This window comes from Centruroides sculpturatus, unplaced genomic scaffold, assembly GCF_000671375.1.
Source record: "Centruroides sculpturatus isolate CEXI.00-Female unplaced genomic scaffold, Cexi_2.0 scaffold2253, whole genome shotgun sequence".
Classification (NCBI taxonomy): Eukaryota; Metazoa; Arthropoda; class Arachnida; order Scorpiones; family Buthidae; genus Centruroides; species Centruroides sculpturatus.
In genome coordinates this window covers 36,988-56,598 of record NW_019386338.1, presented here as the reverse complement: position 1 = coordinate 56,598, position 19,611 = coordinate 36,988, and the positions used below count along the sequence as shown (strand labels likewise).

The 19,611-nt window shown below is 30.4% G+C and overlaps 1 protein-coding gene and 1 long non-coding RNA gene across 10 annotated transcripts in view; one reads left to right on the top strand and one right to left on the bottom strand.

The window, feature by feature from the left end:
- Positions 1 to 2,355: 2,355 nt before the first annotated feature.
- On the top strand, positions 2,356 to 17,789 carry LOC111614605. The gene is made up of 3 exons (XR_002754963.1): positions 2,356 to 2,709; positions 10,233 to 10,411; positions 17,661 to 17,789. It is a non-coding gene; the product is annotated as an uncharacterized LOC111614605 (long non-coding RNA).
- LOC111614603 (protein ELYS-like) overlaps positions 9,671 to 19,611 on the bottom strand; it is a 31,214-nt gene continuing 21,273 nt past the window's right edge. For 5 of the 9 annotated variants that reach the window (XM_023355972.1, XM_023355973.1, XM_023355977.1 and 2 more), the window contains 12 exons: positions 17,651 to 17,723; positions 17,136 to 17,195; positions 16,899 to 17,014; positions 16,732 to 16,797; positions 16,359 to 16,658; positions 16,160 to 16,293; positions 11,998 to 12,136; positions 11,822 to 11,902; positions 10,529 to 10,585; positions 10,121 to 10,388; positions 9,868 to 10,035; positions 9,671 to 9,792 (listed from right to left, as the gene is read on the bottom strand). In XM_023355972.1, the coding sequence (XP_023211740.1) occupies positions 9,693 to 9,792; positions 9,868 to 10,035; positions 10,121 to 10,388; positions 10,529 to 10,585; positions 11,822 to 11,902; positions 11,998 to 12,136; positions 16,160 to 16,293; positions 16,359 to 16,658; positions 16,732 to 16,797; positions 16,899 to 17,014; positions 17,136 to 17,195; positions 17,651 to 17,723 (1,562 nt within the window). In that variant the 3' untranslated portion in view covers positions 9,671 to 9,692. Of the gene's footprint in view, positions 10,036 to 10,120; positions 10,389 to 10,528; positions 10,586 to 11,821; positions 11,903 to 11,997; positions 12,137 to 16,159; positions 16,294 to 16,358; positions 16,659 to 16,731; positions 16,798 to 16,898; positions 17,015 to 17,135; positions 17,196 to 17,650; positions 17,724 to 19,611 lie in introns of all 9 variants that reach the window. The other 4 variants (XM_023355974.1, XM_023355969.1, XM_023355975.1 and 1 more) reach the window with 4 other exon arrangements.

The window sequence follows — 19,611 nt, the reverse complement described above, 5'->3', positions numbered from 1 at the left end:
ACTTATCATCATATTCAATGTCAGTTATTTGATGATGATATTGTTTACGATTATTAAAATGAGCAATTATTTTATTGTGACAATAAATAATTGCTCATTTGATTTGAATTCTCTTGTTTTTTTATAGAATCATTAAAGCACTATTATTATTCATTGATAAAATGTAACAAGTTCCAATATTTGAATTAAAAGAATCCAAAAGTTATAATAAATATGTTTGTTATTCAAACTACAGTACTTCAAGAAGTTTCATATGTTTACACTTGCTCATATTGTCATGTTTTAAAATGTCTCAAATGGAGACATTTTAAAACATGTTTATTATTACCAATTCCTTTGTCATATTGTGTTTAATAGAAATGCCGAAAGATAATTTGAAGATTTTATTTTTAGGAACAAAAAAGTCCTGTGGAGAGAAATAAAGCTTATAAATGAATATAATTTGTGCAATTCTATGTAAAAATTTCCAGAAATTTCATAAGAATCTTAATGCATAATGCCATTTTGAGATAATTATCACAATCCAGCCCTGTTTTCAAAAAGTTGTATGATGAATAATAAATTCCTTTAAATTAACCAAACAAATAAAAACTTCAATACAGAATTTCTTATTCATTGTTTGACTTACAAGTTAGTAGAAATGTGAGGACAATTCAAATTAGCTTCAGAAATTTTATCACTTGTTTTGTACTTGAATTATCTCAATCACATTAGGCTCATTTCTCAACAACTTGTCCCATGTTTTTGGGAGGGAACAAATTCTTTCAGTGTAAAAAGTTTTGGGATACCTGTAGCCACTAGAGATGACTTTCACCTCTCCATAGATATGGCAATAGGTCAGGAATACAGGGAGAGTATATCAGCATGTCCCAAGTTTTTGATCATTTTTATCACCAAGTGGGACTAAGCATGGTGAGGAATGACTTTATTCAATTTTCTGGATCTTGAAAATTGCTGGCTTCACTGTTTCCAAAAATGTCATACTAGTAGTCCACATTCATGGTACAGTACATCCTTCTCTAAAGTCAGCACTGATCTTTCTTTGCTCATCCCATGAAAATGTTTCTGTAACTTTCCCAGCAGATCTAAATATTAAACTTCTTGGAAAGAGGTGAATCTTTGTGTCTACATTATGTGTTGGTTTGCATTGCTTCTGATATGCAAAAACAAGCCCATGATTTATTGCAAGTTACTATCTGACATACAAAGCTCTCTTTGTATTGCTTAAAATGCTGGGAACAGATCTATCCTGTGTTATGATGTCAGCAGCTGCAGTCCTTACCTTGAGCTGACTTTTCTGTACATGAATTATGGTCTCAACTCTTCCAAAATTGATGCTTGTTTCTTCAGCAAGAAAGCACATTGAGATCTGGCAATTTATAAAAATTATGTCTTGAACCATCTAAATTCTATTGGTGATTATTGTTGCCATTGCCACTAGAAAAGGCATCGTTGTGCGATACTCTCATCTTTCATTGACAACTGTGCACACAGTCAAAAATGAATATCAGCTGGCTTGGAACCTTCTCTCACTGAAAACTTAAAACACCTCTGTCCACTTTTAAACTGAGATCACTGGATGCCATCTTGCAAAGCACAACTGCAGTGTTTAAATAGTGTCATCAGTACATGCCATTGGGATGTTGCCATATGCTTGTTACAAAATTACAGGAATCTCTCATTATTTGCCAGATATGATAAAAATTCCAGTTCAAATTTGAACCATGTCATATTTCTTGTGGTTTTCTTACTATTAAACATTACATCATTTTAGATTTTAAATTCTAGAATAAAAAATGTTTTCATTGTGAAAAGTCTGTACATTGTCATTCCATATTTTTCTTTGTTTTTATTTATATTATCAATTTTATGTTTCATTTGCATTTTTATCCAATTCACAACAAATTTTAACATTTACTTCTCCATTCCATAATTGCTATGATGACAATGTATGCATTACAAAACCTCTAATTACTGGTCATGTCATAAATCTTGCCAAGAGCTGCACAACAAGGTTCTGGAATATTAAAGTTTGTATACAATGACCTGAAAGACCTCTTGTTAACTTTATAACTTATACCATAACATAAACTTCCTACTGCACATCACAACAGCCCAGTCAAGATTAATGGAACATTGTTATGTATCATTTGCAAGTACTTGTACATAATGTGTTGAGAATAACAATTGGATTAGCCATTTATCATGGACTTGTTAAATTTTGTTATTTTGTGCTTTTATATGTTTAACATGGAAATTGCCTTCAAACTTAATTAGCAAATCCTATAAAGACTTTTTAATTATTAATGAAAATGAAAAATATGTTTGAATCATTGATTCTTTGGAAATAAGTCCAATTATCTTACTCATTAGTCAATTCACCACTGTGCAGCAGTTGTCCTTTATCCATCTTTGTTCTATTGTTATTATTTATTAACAATATCAGTATTATAACAATACTCTATTGTATTATTTATTAACAATATCAGTTGTTCTAACAATAGAGTAAACTCTATTGTTAGAACAACTCTGACCATTCTTACCCTACGTTCAAAATATTTCTAGTTTTCACAACTCGCTGTCCAAAATTCCATTAAATTTTATGGCAAATCTTGTAATTTAGCTCATATTTAAAATACATTTTTAGAATTAATGAATGCCTTTTTATTAGAGTTGTTTTAATGGTAATAAATCTGCTTACAGATTAAAGTAAGTTATTCATCATTACTGCAATTACTGATTTCTGTTGTAATGTAAAAATTACTTAATTTTAATGAATTAGAGTTTTTCATTTTGGCTTTCTTTGTGATACCAAGAAAATATTTGTTCTATTATTAATTAATGCAATATAAAAGTCAAAGATAAAAGATTTGTAAAATGTTCCATAGACATTCATCTTTCCAGCAATACATGAATATATATATATATATTCATCTATTGCTATTATTCATCATATATTATATACATATATATATATGATGTATATATTCATGTATCATGATGAATATTCATATATACATGAATATATATATATATATATTCATGTATTGCTGGAAAGATCTATGTCTATGGAACATTTTACAAATCTTTAATCTTTGACTACTGCACCATATATATATGGTGCATTAGTCTCACTGCAATGTTTACAATAAAATAATTAATTCATTCAAAACAAACATAAGTAAATTATCCAAATATAAAAACAAAATGCAAATTAAAAATACAATTGTCTTAAATTATTTGGCAACATACAACACAGATCTTATATTCTATGGAAGAGCCAACAACATAGTCTACTAATTGATAGATCACCGTGACAATACCTTATTATGATGAATAATGATTATACAACAAATACTATGTGAATGTTTGGGATCATGAAATGCACAAGAAAGCAAGCAGCATGACTAAGACATTTTGAACATATGCAATGTACTATAGCAAAATAAAGCTAACTATTTTTATATTAATTTATGCAATGTTAATATTTATTCTTTACAGTCAGAGATTCTTTGCACATTATGCTAAATCTTAAAATGATTCCCATCTTCTATCTTTGAAAATGAAAGAGATGGGAAAAATTTTTGTATTGCTATGGAACTATAATCCGATTTAAAGATATATTGGCTACCAATCGTGAATGATGACAGTAATATCGTTGGCATAGACGCAGATCAATGTGTGGTCATTTTCGAGATTAAATATCTCATTCATGAAGAGAGGGAATAAGAATGGTGAGACTACACTGTTCTGTGGAATGCATTTGCATTGGGTTAGTTCTGTGGAGGTATGACCTCTCCATTTGACGATTACTTGTGTGTTATGTAAGAAATTGTTTAGCCATATGAGAGAATTGCTTTTGAGGCCCTTTGCAATGGCTTTATGGAAGATGTGGCAGTGTTTGATGAAGTTGTACACTTTGTGTATGTCTAGGATGAGAATGTTCAGGTATTGACTCCTATTATGGAGGGTGTGAATCTGGATCATCATGTGGGTAAAGGAGGTCTCTTGTCCTCTTGCCCCTGAAGTGTTTATAGTTAAACCATTGTTGATGTTGGGCTAAGTTGTGCCATTTTATAATCATGCCTTCGAAGATTTTGAATATTGTTGAAGTCAAGACTATTGGACGATAATTGGCGACATTCATGGCCTCTCTTCACCCAGTTTGCATATGGGAATTATGATTGTTTTGTTCTTTTATTAAGGATGGTACCTGTTGTCTAGATGTTGCTGTAGATGGTTAGTAGGTGGCATTTGGCCTAGTTGCTGAAGTCTGAAAATCTTCACGGTAATGCCATCTATACTGGGAGTTATATTCCTCCTTTTCTATGCACAATTTAGCTCATGCTTGGTGTATGGACTGTTGTATGCATCTAACAGGTAATCTGTGTTGGTGGAGGTGTGAATGTGTATGGGTTGTACCTGTGTTTGGGGGTTGAAGTGGTGATTTAAAATATCGGCTTGATGGTTTCAGTTGGTGATAGTCTGCCTGTCTTGTTTGATGGTAAGATGATCATTTTGGGGATTATCTTGTGTGCAGGAAGTGTATGATTTTCCATAGATTGTTCTTGTAGTTAGGGGAGATAGTAAGTTGCTTCCAAAAGGCATGCTTTTGTTCAAGTATGATGAATTATATCACTGTCTGTCATCTCAAGTATTACTTCTTTGGCACTTATCCAGTTTTCACGGTTTGTATATCTGTGGAAGCGATGATAGGCTTGCCTTTTATTTTTTTTTGCAAATTTCTGTCGGCACTTTTTATTCCACCATGGACGATTAGGTCTTTGTTGGCCTGGGTTGCAGCTGTTATGGGCAAATGCGAGTTCTTTGTATTTGCTGATGAAGTCATTGTAAGTCCAGTCCCTATGAGATGCCCAGGAGATTATTTATATTATGTTGGTGTCAGTGCTTGTGTGTACATGGTTATTCACTTTCTGTTTGTCCATTCTAATGTTGGTAATGTTGGTTTCAATCATGTGATGGTGGCTGCCATAGAAAATGGGAGGGAGGATCCAGGTAGTGTGTGTTGCTTTGTCGTTAGTTAAAAGGGTTATTTCAATGACTGTATTACTGCCATTTGGGTTGTAGTATGTGTATTTGCCATCTCTGAGGAGAATTATGTCATTTGTCATGAGTCTGTTGGCTATAATGTGACCTCTGACATCCGTCGTGGAGTTCCCCCACATGATTCAGTTAAAGTCACTGCTGATTATGGTGGTAGTATGTCGTTACTGCTAAGAATACGCTCTATGAGATGGTTGCTAGCTTGTGGAGAGGAGTAGATGATGAGTTTGATATGCTTTGGCAGGTAGATGTCTGTGACAATCCATTCAGGCAGGTTTGCCTTATTGGCCGTCTTTCTTTCTATGAGGGATGCTGGAATGTGGCACTTGATAGCCTATATATCATAAGGATACCACCTGGGCAGTCTGTTCTGTAGTTGTATTAAGCAACAAAAGCAACAAACTATGGTATGTCACATGTTTTTGAGTGAGTAAACCAACTTTCTTGTACCAGAATAATATCATACTGCTTTTACTTTTACTTTTAGCAGATAGGGAATAAAACCAGGGCTACTCAAAGGTATTACCTGGGGTAAAAATGGAAAAGAAATATCATACTGCTGCCATATGTTTTCTGCTTTAATTTGATGGATTTTGTTAGTGATGCTATTTTTTTTTTAAAACTCTTTCTGCCCTGCTAAAAGAGAGCCTCTTTTAGCAAGCCCATTATGAATTTGGCTAGGCTCACAATGGGGTGATCTGGTGGTGAGGGATGGGACCAACATATTCAGACAGATTACTCTTCAAAAATTCCTAGGGATTTTTTGACCCATTTGGATTTGATCCCAGGTCCCCCAAGAGTGGTAGGCTGCACTTTGACCGCTCGGTCATCCGGCCTTAGTGATGCTATTGATGTTCCATTGGAGAATTTTCATGGTTGTGCTTTGCGAATAGGAAGTTCAACTTGTGTTGGATAATTAGTAGGTTTTGTCTTGGAATTGAGTCATTTTGTTGTTTTCCACCTCTTGTTGTTTCTTGTGTTTGCACCTTTTGGTAAGTGTTTTGTGTTCTGCTGTTGCTATTATTGCAATATCTGCTAAGGGATTTGTTTTTGGGGTTTGTTTGTTGTTGTTATTGGGTATGTAGCTTGAGTGTTTTGTTGGTATTCGTTAGGGTTGTTTTTGATGTGTTCATTTCATCCATTTGTTCATTTCCCATAGTTTGGGTAGGTGAGCAATTAAAGTGTTGTTTGTCTTGAGAGTTGGGTCCTTTTTGGAGTGTTTATAGGTGGATTATCATGTGTTGTATTATTTCGTTTTGTGCCATTATGACTTGTTTGATTTCGGTTAATTGTTTGAGCATTGCATCTTCATTTTGTGTCACATGAGAGTATTTTGTGTGGGTGAGTTGGGTCTCATGTAGTGGTTGTGCATTTTTAAGTTTTGCGCTCCAAGGTTGTCGATTTGTTGGTGTTAGCTGGAGGGCTTTACTTGCTTCTAGATTTGAGCAATTGTGCCAATGTTGGTATTGTATTTTGGGCTTTTATGTATTTCAGACATTTGGAGGATTTATATGGATGTACCCAGAGCAATTAATGCATATCTGCTTTACTGTTTGGCATTCGTTTTTGTTGACTGGTTGGAAGCATTATTTTCTTCAGTGCAATACGACACGGAAAAAAAAAAAATGTGGAGTCTGTCAGGAATGGAACTTGCAACCATGGTTATTTTGACGGTCTTGTTTGCGTTTGAATCTTGTTACATTGAGTGGGAGGAATCTGTCTTCTTTTAACTGGGTATAAATTTCTTTTGCTTCATAGCCTGTGGGTACTTTTTTGATGATTAGACTCTTAGTGTAAGATCCTTGGTTAATATGTTTTTGACAGAGTTGCTGTTTATGTGTGTCATGGTTAGGATTTTGGTAAGGCAAGGTTGTTTGATAGTTATGTAAATTGGTCTGGCCCTGGTGATGTTTAAGTTTAGGATGTTGTTGTTTAAAGTGGTTTTAGAGTGTTTGTAGATTTTAGGACTTGTAAGGTTAGTTTTGAATTGGTGCATGAGGTTTATTGGTAGTTTTCTGCCAGTCAATACGTACAACAAGTAAGATTCAAGCTCCAAATGAGGGGTTTCACACCATCCAGAATTGTTAACCCTTTGTGAGATATTCACCTCCAAAGGCCAGTTTTTAACACATATCAGTATACTGCCTATTCTACATGCTTGCATGTAGACGTGCACTTCAGCGCTTGGGTGAGGGCGAGCCTCCACACCCCCTAAAACTATATAATATCAAGTAATCTATAAACAGTCAAGTGCATTACTCAAAGCTGGCAAGTGAAGCAGGCTAAATAGTGATATGAATGATGGTATCACATATTGGATTAGTTACAACTGGCATTCTGTTAACAAAAAAAACTTGTTTATTTTGCAGGTAGGATTAATCAATTGAATGGAGTGGTCCTGTATCCATTTAAAGTGCTTGTCAGTATCTGGTAGTCATTCCATATCCAATAGTCTTCCAGAAAGATGGTTTTGGTTAGATTTTAGATATGTATACAATACTGTCATGGCAGTGGTCCTGACTGATTCCTCCGAGAGGGGAGCCACCAGCAGGCTGCCTTGTACCAAACGTCACTAGTTATTGATTCACAGTAGTTATTGAACACACATATCAATGACTAATATGAAGTGCCGCCATGACAGTATACGTATGTAAAATTTAACCACGGTTTCATTGCCAGCAACCATTGAGCTCATTTCCGTGACTTCTGGTGATAGTTGGTAGGTGGATGGGTACAGCCCATTTTCCCCATGCAGTGTCGTTATGGTGTTTGCGTTCACGCTTTTAGTCTGGGTTTTATGACGTGTAAAGAAAGTCTTGTAACGTTATACCTACTTTGAGTTGAACAATTTGTCACGCCTAATCAGCTCTTCGCAATAGTCAGCTTCTGTACTCCAAAACTCTACATTCATATCTGGGACTACGTGTGCCCTCTTTTAACGAAAATAGAAACTAAAGACCTTACCAATTAATTTATTTAGGTGTTGATAAATTCTATTATAATTTTATGTGTTTGCATTAAAAAAAATTAAAATACTTATACAATTATTTCTAAAGCCTTTTTTTTATTAAACACAAAAAACATGCTACAATATAAATTTAATATTTGTAAAATATAGAAAAAATATTACTTAAAGTTGGTGTATAAAAATTATTAAAGTTTATAAATGTGTATTTCTCAATTTTTAAATTAAGTTGAATTACTTAAATATCGGTAATATACCATTTTCTGGCAGTAGATGGCGTTTGATCGTATTTAGTCCGTTTTCTTCTATCCATGCTTTATTAATAAAAGATAATAGCTGTTTTTCCAGAACAGCAAAAAAAATTACTAGCTATAAGACTTTATGAATTATTTTTACAATTATTTCCTACTATTTTATTTTGTGGAATAAATGTCAGAACGAAAAATTATTTTAAAAAAATGGCAAAAACTTCATATTTTGTTTAAATATTATTATTATGCAGTCAATGGCATGCTCCATTGATACAGATGTCAATTCAGAACAAAATAGCAATATATATATATTAATAATAACATTTAAACAAATTACACAAGATAAAAATATTTATTTTAAAATGAAGTATTTCCAAAGGTATAGTAATTAAATAGGACAGATGTAATCTGTTATCTATAGATAATGTTTATTACTTTTACATTAGTGCCATCAGCAGATCACAATATAAACTATCCTTTACATACACAAATAATGAATCTAATTTCTATATATATAAATGAGTATGTTCTTATGTTCGCTATACACTCCTAGTCGTTCGACCAATTGCTAAGGAACTCGGAAGTTACGTTTACATACTTTAAATAATGTCGTTCATCCCACCTCAAAATATCTATTAGATTCGTGCAAATTCAATTAATTTTAATCTGCATTCAATTTGCTGATTTACACGTAGCACCATCTATTGGCAATATATTTAACAAAATAATAAACTAAACATAATTCTTATAAAAAAAGGATATACAATAATTTTAAAATATATACATTAAATTCACTTGATTACTGTGAAAGGTAACATATAACACTTATCTGCGTGGAATAGTGTTACCATGTGAAAACTTGCCCATGTACAGTACATCATCTTGTCAAATTTTATATTTGAAAACATTTAAATAGTTATAATGTTGATTACTATCATTGATAAAATATAACTAAAGTATAACGCTAAAATTTTAGTGCTTTAATGACTATAAAAAAACAAGAGAATTCAAATCAAATAAGCAATTATTTATTGTGACAATGCCAGGCTGCAATTTTGAATCATATTTTAAAATAACTGAATTTAAAATATGATTAAAAATTGCAGCCCGGAATTGTGACAATGTCGCAATAAAATAATTGCTCATTTTAATAATCGTAAACAATATCATCATCAAATAACTGACATTGAATATGATGATAAGTTTGTAATATTTGCATATTGACATTATGAAAGTCCATAATTTTGTCAAAAATTATATTGTATTTATAATTGAATTCCATTTGACTCATGAAACGATGTAAAAATTTAAACATTTGATGCCATTTCATATATAAAATCTTATAACAACAGCAAAAAGAAATGTTATGATTTTGAAAAATGAAAATCAATTTATTAAATATCTGTACATCATCAACTCAATAGATTATAATTTTGTAATATATGATTTACATTCTGATAAATGCATAGCAGCAGTAAATAAGAATTTACAGTAAATGAATCCTGATGAGATCTATTTAATACAAAAGTGATCAGAAATAAGTACAAAATATTTATTTAAAAAATTTTCAAAACTTTTGGGGATTACAGATTTGTAAATTTCCTTGTTTTTGCTTGTCTTTCTTTCCTCAGCTTCATGCTGTGTCTACCCGTGACACTACTACGATGAGAAGGTGTTGCAGAAACTGATGACGACACTGGTGTAGCCAAACTAATGACACTAGTTGATGCTGGTGTAATTGATAATTTTGATATTCTAAAAATTAAAATATTAAGAATTCTTTTTAGCATAGTTTTATTATTATAAATTATATCATTCTTAAACGTTATAAGAAACGTGCCTTTTCTTTTTTCCAGTATTTTTCTTAATATGACTGGCACTTTCTTTAACACTAGCAACTTCTTTTTCCCTGATAGGTGTCATGAAAATATCTGTCGGTTCTTCTTTTACAGATTTCTTCTGTCTTGATTGTGGCTCGGCTGTCAGGATAGAAGTGTTAGAAAGAAAACTATCATCAGTCTTTTTTTGTCTTGACCTGGACCTTGTAACTGGTGGAGAAAATACAAATGAAGGAACAGAAGTCTGAGGTGTAGATAACTGGGGTAAAACTATAATCCAAAAAATAAACAAAGTAAGTATTTTTCTGAAATATATAGCAACTTCACTAAAGTAAATTTTAAAAAGTGTTAATATTTATAACAATTCATTATTACATCAAACACACAAAATCTTAAGCAAAAGAACTAACCTTTGGGTTCTTCTGCTATATTAGGATCACTAAATGTAAAATGTGTCTCATCTAATTCTGTAACAGAGGTCAAATTGAAAGGAACATTATGCATTTTAAAATTTAGTTTGGATCAGGAATTTATTTAATTGTAAGTATTAAATATACTAGAGCAGAGTATCAGATATACTATTAAATTATAAGAATGAAGAGTTTTTCTCTTTTAGAAAAGCAAACAAATTCAGATTACTTCACAGGAGTAACTAATTTCATCAAATCAAAATGTTTCCAGATTACTGGACCTACATTTGAGGCAAATTCCTTTGTTCTGGTATAGAAGGATGCTACGTAAATACAAATTTCATAAATTTTCTAGCATTAAATAACAACAACAAAAAAGATACAGATTAATATAAAATGGAATTCAAAGTTATTGAAATAGAAAGAAGGAAACGATTACTATCTAAAAATATTTCTTTAACAACTTCATGTGTCATCAAGAATACAGTAAAACAAGCTTTGCTGTAAAACATATTCAAACATTCCAAATGCCTTAAATCTCTATAAATATTTTTTCTGATCTTTTAGACCAACATAATTTTTATAATTAAGTTGCCCATGATATTGCAATTTTGTTTCAATGCCAAAAGAACTAAAATAGTGTCCAGCTATTTCAATTAAACCAATCAAAGTCAACAACAAGCACTTATATGCTACTACAAGCTAGAATAAATAAGGAAAGTTCAATTAGGTTTTTTTCCTTACAGGGCATACATATGTTATTGTTTACTAAGTTCTATAGACCATCATTGTCAATATAATAATTAATATTCAATAATTTGTTTTAAATCTATTTAATTTCTATTAAAAAACAAAATTAATATCATAAAACACCATATATTACATCTTAATAGCATCTTTTGGCTAATTTATTTTATTTCTCAGTTTTCTTTTGATGATTTACTTTTCATACAAAATATGAAACAGAGGCAAAGGAATTAACCATTATTTTATTTATTTCATTGTCTATGTTGGACTTATTATACTGATGTTGTTTAAAAGTCCTATTAATACACTAAGTCCAACCTAGACAATATATAATAAAAAAATAATGGTTAAACACATCTCTTCAATTTCTACAAATCAAAATGACACTACAATCATAGGAAATTATATAAACCACACACTGCTCTAGTAACCAATTGATATTAAACGATGCAGTCCATGCTTTTGAAACAAGTTATTATATAATCTTATATTTTCTAATAGAAAATGTTAATTTATTAGTTTATTAAGAAAATTTATTTAAAACACCTTTGGTTTCACTGCTTTCATCTCCAGATTTTTTTGACTTTCTTGGAGTCTTTACAGTTTGTTTTGTACTTTCTGGTAACTCTGAAAAATATTTCATATTTCAAAACATTTTTTTTTTTAATCTTATTAAAATGTAACAAATATTTCTTTAGAAATAAAAATCTAGTTGTTTGTACCTTTCGTTTTACTTCTTGTTGTCATCTTAAACAGTGTAGATGATTTCAGTTGAGACGGTGGTGTCTCTTTTAAATGAGATGAACTGGGGCTTTTAGATTTAGATCTTGATCGTGATCTTGTTCCTTCAAAAGGGCTACTCTGTAGTTCATATAAAAACATTAAATGTGTTTGATTTTAAATAATCTATATCCAATTATTATATCGACATTGATTATTTTCTACTATGAAAAACAAAAATATTATTTATTATGAATGCTTTAACAGGTTCCTGGTGGGGGCATCCATCTTTTGCACTCCTGCAACTGCAGACCTTTCATTAAATGTAAAATCTTGTTTAATAAGGATAGCAATATTGCTCATTTGCACTTGGGTAGCCAACAACCCAGGATTGGTCTGTGCTTTAATAAGATGTGATGATCAAGTTTAAACAGAAAATATATTTAATTATTGGAAAAATTGCATTTGGAAGCAATTATTTAAAATTTTCACGATAATCTTTTTTCCATCTATCAAGCCAATAATGTTAATTCAGTTTTTTCCATGTACAAGTAATAACATAATTTGGGGCTCTGGAATTACTTAGAATTCTATCAAATATGTGGATAGAAATGATTCCAGGAGATAAAAATAAAAGCATGCTATCTAGCCATACAATTTTTTTAATCATGTCAAAGCTCTTAGTTTCAGAATCAGTATAGTATAATAGTATCAGTGAGTTTAATATACAGTAACAGCCATAAAAACTACTTAATCTACGATACAAAAGTGTGCAACAGATATGCAAAGTATTGTATCTTTCATTACAGATCAAATTTATACTTTAAAATATGTAGTACAGAAAAGAAACCAAAATCAATGCAATTTATTACATACACATTATATAAGCGCTATTTCACACCACAGCTTCACCAATGCTGTTAATGAACACTTTTGCAAGAACTTGTAGTTTACAGTTATGGAAGAAAAAAATGTTTAGTGTAAGTAGGCCTGAAAAACATAATGTTAATAGTTATTCTCATTGACTGGGAGCCTTAATAACTGCTTTGTAGCACTCTGGCAAGATTGTACGATTTTCTTGAGTAATCTGTATGAAGCGCGTGATACCAGACTCTTCTAATAAATAGCAACTTAGAGTGTTTCTTTAGGCCTCTTGTCTGCAATTTTTATAATGCTTATTTCAGCAATTCTCAATAGAGTTGAGACCATAACTTGTTAATGCTGATTTCCATTTTACCAGAAAACAGAAAAATGATTAGATTCCATTGCCCATCATTTTCTGTTTAGTTCTATTTCTGCAATATCAGAATATCACAAGCAGAATTAAGTTGACTGTAGTCTCCAATTAAAACTGACATCTTTATATTGTTTATTTATTTTATTGAGATCAGGAAGTATTCGTTCCTCTATTCCTAAAAACAATTCTAATTCTTTGCTTCACCTTGCTCTTTTCAAATAGTTTGTTATGACATAGTAGTAATGACAATTACGTTTTTCTCTTAGTCAAAACATGACAGTAGATGTAACGGATATGAAAAAGTTGCATTATTTTCTATTCTAGGTTTCTGACTGAATTTTGATGAATGGAAACTTCTGGACAGGAAGTGAAATCACTTTCCCATTCCTGTTTTCTGTTGCTGGTGCATTTTCCACTGATATAGAAATCAGTCTTTACTAGGTCAGCTTTGGTATCTGATCTGATCCAGATGACAATGATAAAAATAAAACTGTAGGGAACATATTATATTTTATTCACTATCTTGGTGCAGTGACATGGCATCCTGGAAGATGCAGAATTTCATGTTACAAAGTTACTCCCTGTTTGTTAGAATTAGCTTAGTAGATAAGATGTTTTTACAGAACCCTGCACTATTTATAAACTGTAGTTTGCTGATATGCATCCGCACACCATTTGATTCACAGGAAACTTTAACAAGAATTGCTTGTTGCAGGTAGATTTGCTTCAGATCTACACCAGATTAAATCTGCATTCATTCAAAAACATAACAGAATCCCACATGTCAACAGTGCCATCTACATGCTGTTTAGCCCAGATAAGCCACTATCTGCACATTTTACTAATCAGTAATGGCTACTTAAGTGGATGGTTGACTTTTAAACCCATGTTGCAGAATTCATGCACTCATTTTTATGTCTGTCTGCTCTTCCATTTTACTTTCAGTTTAGAAAAACTAGCAAAAGCATTGAAGCCTGTAAGAATGTATTTTGCATCCTATCATGGCAGAGATTACTCATTCATTTATCTTCTGATCCAGCTCTGTGCTATTTCTTGAGAGGATAATCTTTAGCATTAAAATCAACAATTACACTCTTTTTATGTAGTGTTAACTGTCAAAACACTTCTATTTTGCTTACAAAAGCACCATTTATATCAATAAATGACGCAATCACCAGAAATCCCAAATATGATCTTATCCAGCAGATCTTAAAAAGCATTCTCATGTTCATGATACGGATGATACAACTGTTGTGGTTTCTTGCAGGTACTCAGTAAACTGATATAGTTTAATTTTACAGGATTTTAAGGGCCATGCACTACCTGTTAATCCCTCCTCCTTGTCTGTAGATTTCAAATGCAATACAACCTTAATAATCTGACACACATGACACCATATCTGTGTTGGATTAAAGAGAGTGCCGATGAACTGAACCATTTAATCCAGTGGTTCTCATGTCGCATACCTATAAAACCCATACAACATCGGTTGAGAAACATGGTTTTAATCATTTGAAAAGAAAACATTTGTTACTTGCATATTAGTATAATGTTTTTTGATTCTTAAACACTATGTAGTGTAATAAATTCAAACACTTGGCGTTCTATCATCTTTATTTAGTTCAGTTGATCAACTGAACTAAATAAAGATGATAGAACTCCAAGTGTTTGAATTTATTACACTTCTTTGATTCTTAAACACTATGTAGAGTCACAACACAGTTTCAGATTATTATCAAAAAAATTAGTATACTGTATTAATAAAAAACATATACTGGTACAATAGGAAGAATATATGGAAGCAGAGCAATCATATATTACTATACTTTAAGAGTTCTCAAATTAATCATCAGTCCTTTTAAAATAATTTTCAATTGTCTTCTGTCATTGCTAATTGTTGAATTTTCATTAAACTTAGTAGGAAATTCAAATGACAATGGAATTTATTTACCTTTCTAATTGCTGCTCAAATTCAAAGAAAAACAATTATCTTATCCTATTTATGCAAAAATATTAGCTTTTAATATATATAATTAAGTTAAAATGTATATATGAAGTCTCCAATCTATGACCTAAAGCATATTTACCTGGCCAGTGTACTTTGTTTTCACTGACATGTTTTATCAACATTTGAACTAGTTCAGAGCATATAAACTTTTAAAAAGTCAATTAATAGATCTTGCAGCACACTATTTTCATTAAAAAAAAAAAAACCTATTTAATAAAGGAACTTTGTTAAATTTTTACAAATCTCTGCCAAAGAAAATTTTGAAAGTTTGTATGGAGGATATTATCTATTTTTGCTTCTATGTACCTTTGTGAACAAATCTTTTTGAAAATGAAATACATAAAATCAAATATCTAAAGAAGATTTTAATATTGGATGCTGCATTCTTTTGAAAAGCACTTGAAAATGTCACATTGAATTATGTCCATTATTATTCAGAAATAAAAAAATTTTGATCTTCTTTTTCCTATTATGTCTTTTATAGCTCACATGATGCTTCTCAGAAAAAGGGTGTAGATGTCCGACGTATATAATGGGATTATGGAGTCTGTTACTTCTATGTAAATAAAAATTATTGTTTCATGAATTCATTGCAATCATGTAGAGTAAGAAAAATCATTGCTCATTGATAGAATTTTTAAATTAAACAGATCGCAATATGAATTACATCAGATTTTTACAAAATATACTTTAATTTTTTAAGATTGAAATCTGCTGAAATTTTTACAGATTTCAATATAATAATAATAAATTCTATTTGAAAATGTATATTATTATTTTAATTGGATAACTCTTCACTAGAAAAATAAAATGTACATTAGAATTTCAATCTGCAAATCAATGAAAGCCCAAGAATTAATACTGATGTTTATGTAATAAAATAAATGATGCATATAATTTATAATTATTAATCACTTACAGTTAATGACTTTTCTCCTGGAACTTGTAAAGAATGTTTTTCTGGAGTACTTTCTGGAGTTAAATGCAAATTAATTGAACTTTTCATTGGAGAAATATGGGATAAAGACAAGTCTTCATTTTTTGAATATAAATCTAAAAGTCAAGTATAATTTTAGTAATCAAAATTAAAGACTATTATAATAATGTGAATTAATTACTTATAGATTCGGATTCCATTTCTTTATCTCGAGACTTTTCTATACCAAAATCTTCCGACTCTATTCTTAGTCTTTCTTCTGTTAATTCATCTTTTAAACACTCTTCGTATTCACTTTCTGAATCTGACAAAACAAGCGAAGGTTCTGTTTCACTTTCTTTCTTATCAAATAATTTTTGTTTCACTTCTTTTTTCAAATCATCTCCGTAATACTCAATCTGTGGCATTTGTTCTGTTTTGTCTGAAGATTCGGAAGTGGCTCGAGACTCTTCTCTCATTTCAATTTCAGGAACTGGGAAATCTGAAAGTTTAAAAATAAGAATAAGAATACAAATCATCTTAAATTTTTTTAAATAAGATATAACAAATATTACTCTTTTCTTTAAGCACAGGAGCATCTTTATCAGGAACATTTTCCTCTTCTCCTAGTTCCATTTTTTCTAAAAATATAACCATTAATCATTATTTGGATTAGTATAAAACAATCTATTTTATTAATATCTAAAAAAATGGCAACAGCTAATTTAAAAATAAAACTTACCACTTACTATACTTGGAGATAGATAAACATCTTGTCCAACAGTCTGTGTAGTCACATTATCGTGAAGTGAAGGTCGTGCACTACATTCTACACTTCTACATTTGGTAATATTATAACTAATTGATTAAATTTATTGTATCAAATTATCAATCATAATAGAAAATTTTTATTATAAGATGAATATTTTAAATTTTGCTTTGTACAATATTCAGATTTTCACAAAAGAGAAAAACTTACTTTTCTTTCAATAAGTTCTTCTCATAAAAGCTTTTTAAAATACTTTTATTTGGTGTTAACCTAGAAAATAAATTTATTTGCTTATTTATTTGGAAAAATAATCAATCCATTTAATTAATTTATAAATGTTTTTACAACACAATTTTTAAAAGTCAAATTTTATAAAATCTGAAAGTTTTTGAACATTTCAATAATAAGTACAGCAGTTAAAGAAACAAAACTCATTTTAAAGTCTTGTTCAAAAATTGTATTGTGTAATATATGCTATAATTATTCAGTTTTTTTAAATACTTTTAAGAATATTTAAGAAAATTTAAAATGGTAATTTATTATATCATTTTATTACAATTTTTAGAAATAAATTCTGTTCTTCTAACTATAATCTCTCACAAATATTAAAAGAAATCTCTGAAAATAAAGACTCTGACTAGCATTACTATATAAATTATTAATTTTCATTTATTAGGTTATATTCTATCCTACCATTAAAACTGAAATAATAATTATTTTATTACCATTTTCCAGTAATGCCACCGAGAGGTGAACGAACTTCAGGAACTTTAAACCTTAATTGTTTGACGTTTGAATCTAGAAAATAAAAGATAAAAAATGTATATGTATTCGATCAGTAAATGTTTTGTTAAAAAATTAAAATATTAAAATATTAAAATTTAATTAAAATATAAAACATTTAATGTTTGAATTTTAAAAAGATTAATATCTAATATTTTTATAGAATTTTATAATTTGGCAGAAATGTGATAAAAAATTAAATTTTATATATACAAATTGAATTAAGATGATAAAAAATATAAACGCCATTATTTGTATTTAGTTTTGTTTGAACAAAAAAGAATAAATATATATTCCAATAGAAAATCGACAATTTTAAAAAATTATTTAAAATTTTAATAGGATAGGAGTCTTTATCATAATGACTAGTTCTATAAAAGGCGTTCTATAAAAATTCACACTTAAACTTTTAGAAAAAGCTCATCTATATATATAATCGAGATGAGTTGATAATAATAATAATAATCACAGATAAAACAATTTACCACAACAGACCAGACATCACATACATTATAGACATAGCCATTCCAAACACTCACAATGTACAAAACACATGCACTGAAAAAATTAGCAAGTACACAGAACTCGCCCAGGAAATCAGACATCTGTGGAGGATGGATAGGGTGCTTATTGTACCTGTCGTTCTCTCCTGTACAGGTGTGATACCACACACACTACACAAAAGCCTGGGAACATTACAATTGAGTAGAAATACATACATCACACTACAGAATGCCACTATATTGAATACATGCCATATTGTTAGGAAATTCTTTAATACTGACACTGACACACACATTTAATTTTAGTTTTGTTTTGGTTGCTATGCCTTGACTCTGGTCCGGCATAGTACACAGCCACCGGTGTGTACCGAGTATAACCCACTAAACCCAACACATAATAATAATCAGCGCAGAGCCAAATGGTTAGGAGTTGAAAGTTGAAATTTGGTACACAGTTAGGATACGTCATGAGAACACACACTAAGAAGGGATTTTTCGAAATTCCCTCAGGGAGGAGAGGGACAGGATTAAGGCTTTGACAATGGAAGTGTTAAGAGAAAGAGACGTGCAAGATTTACAGACACAGATGCAGTTTTTTCGTTTTTGTGATAAATCGGAACATTTTTTAACCCATCTAAAAATTCTCTAATTACTCTGGAAACAGGGGGACCAAATTCTTGCATTCTTTGAAAACGGGTAAGATTGACTATAATGTAATAATCTTAATCTTTGCTGTTGTTACTTTTTGCCCTATATATATAATTCTCTAACAAAGAAATATTGTCAGGTTATACATTCTGATTTGTTTTGTAATAAAATATACAAAGAAACTGAAATAATTAAAACAAAATTAAGTTTAGGCATATATATTAAATAAAAGTAAAAAAAATTTTAAGTCATAAAATCAGCCCAATAAGTGTTTTTCTACACTGTCTGATTAAAGCATTTTTAACTAGCAGGTAAGCCCAATGCTACCCAGGCAAAAAAAATAACAGCAAACATTAAGTTTGTTAGATTATTTCGTACTTCTAACCCTTTTATTATATTATGTTATAGAATTTGATTTATATAACTATGAAGACTATCTTACGTAAGGGTTTAAATTGTGTTAGATTAATCACTCAGTGTAATAAACTCTCACATAAGATAACCTCTGTAGTTATATAAATCAAATACTATAACATAACAAACATTAAAACGAAAACCATATAGTTTGGTCGTTTTAGCCTTCCATTGTCATGTTTATCACAATACTCAGATGGTACAAAATGGCACACTTTCAATAGTGTATTTTCAATTCTTGTCTACTTGACTATCTTAAATTTTTTCAGATATAATTTTTTTTATAATGTTAACTTTAAGAAACTGAACCAGTCACAGCCAAATATCAAACGGTAATT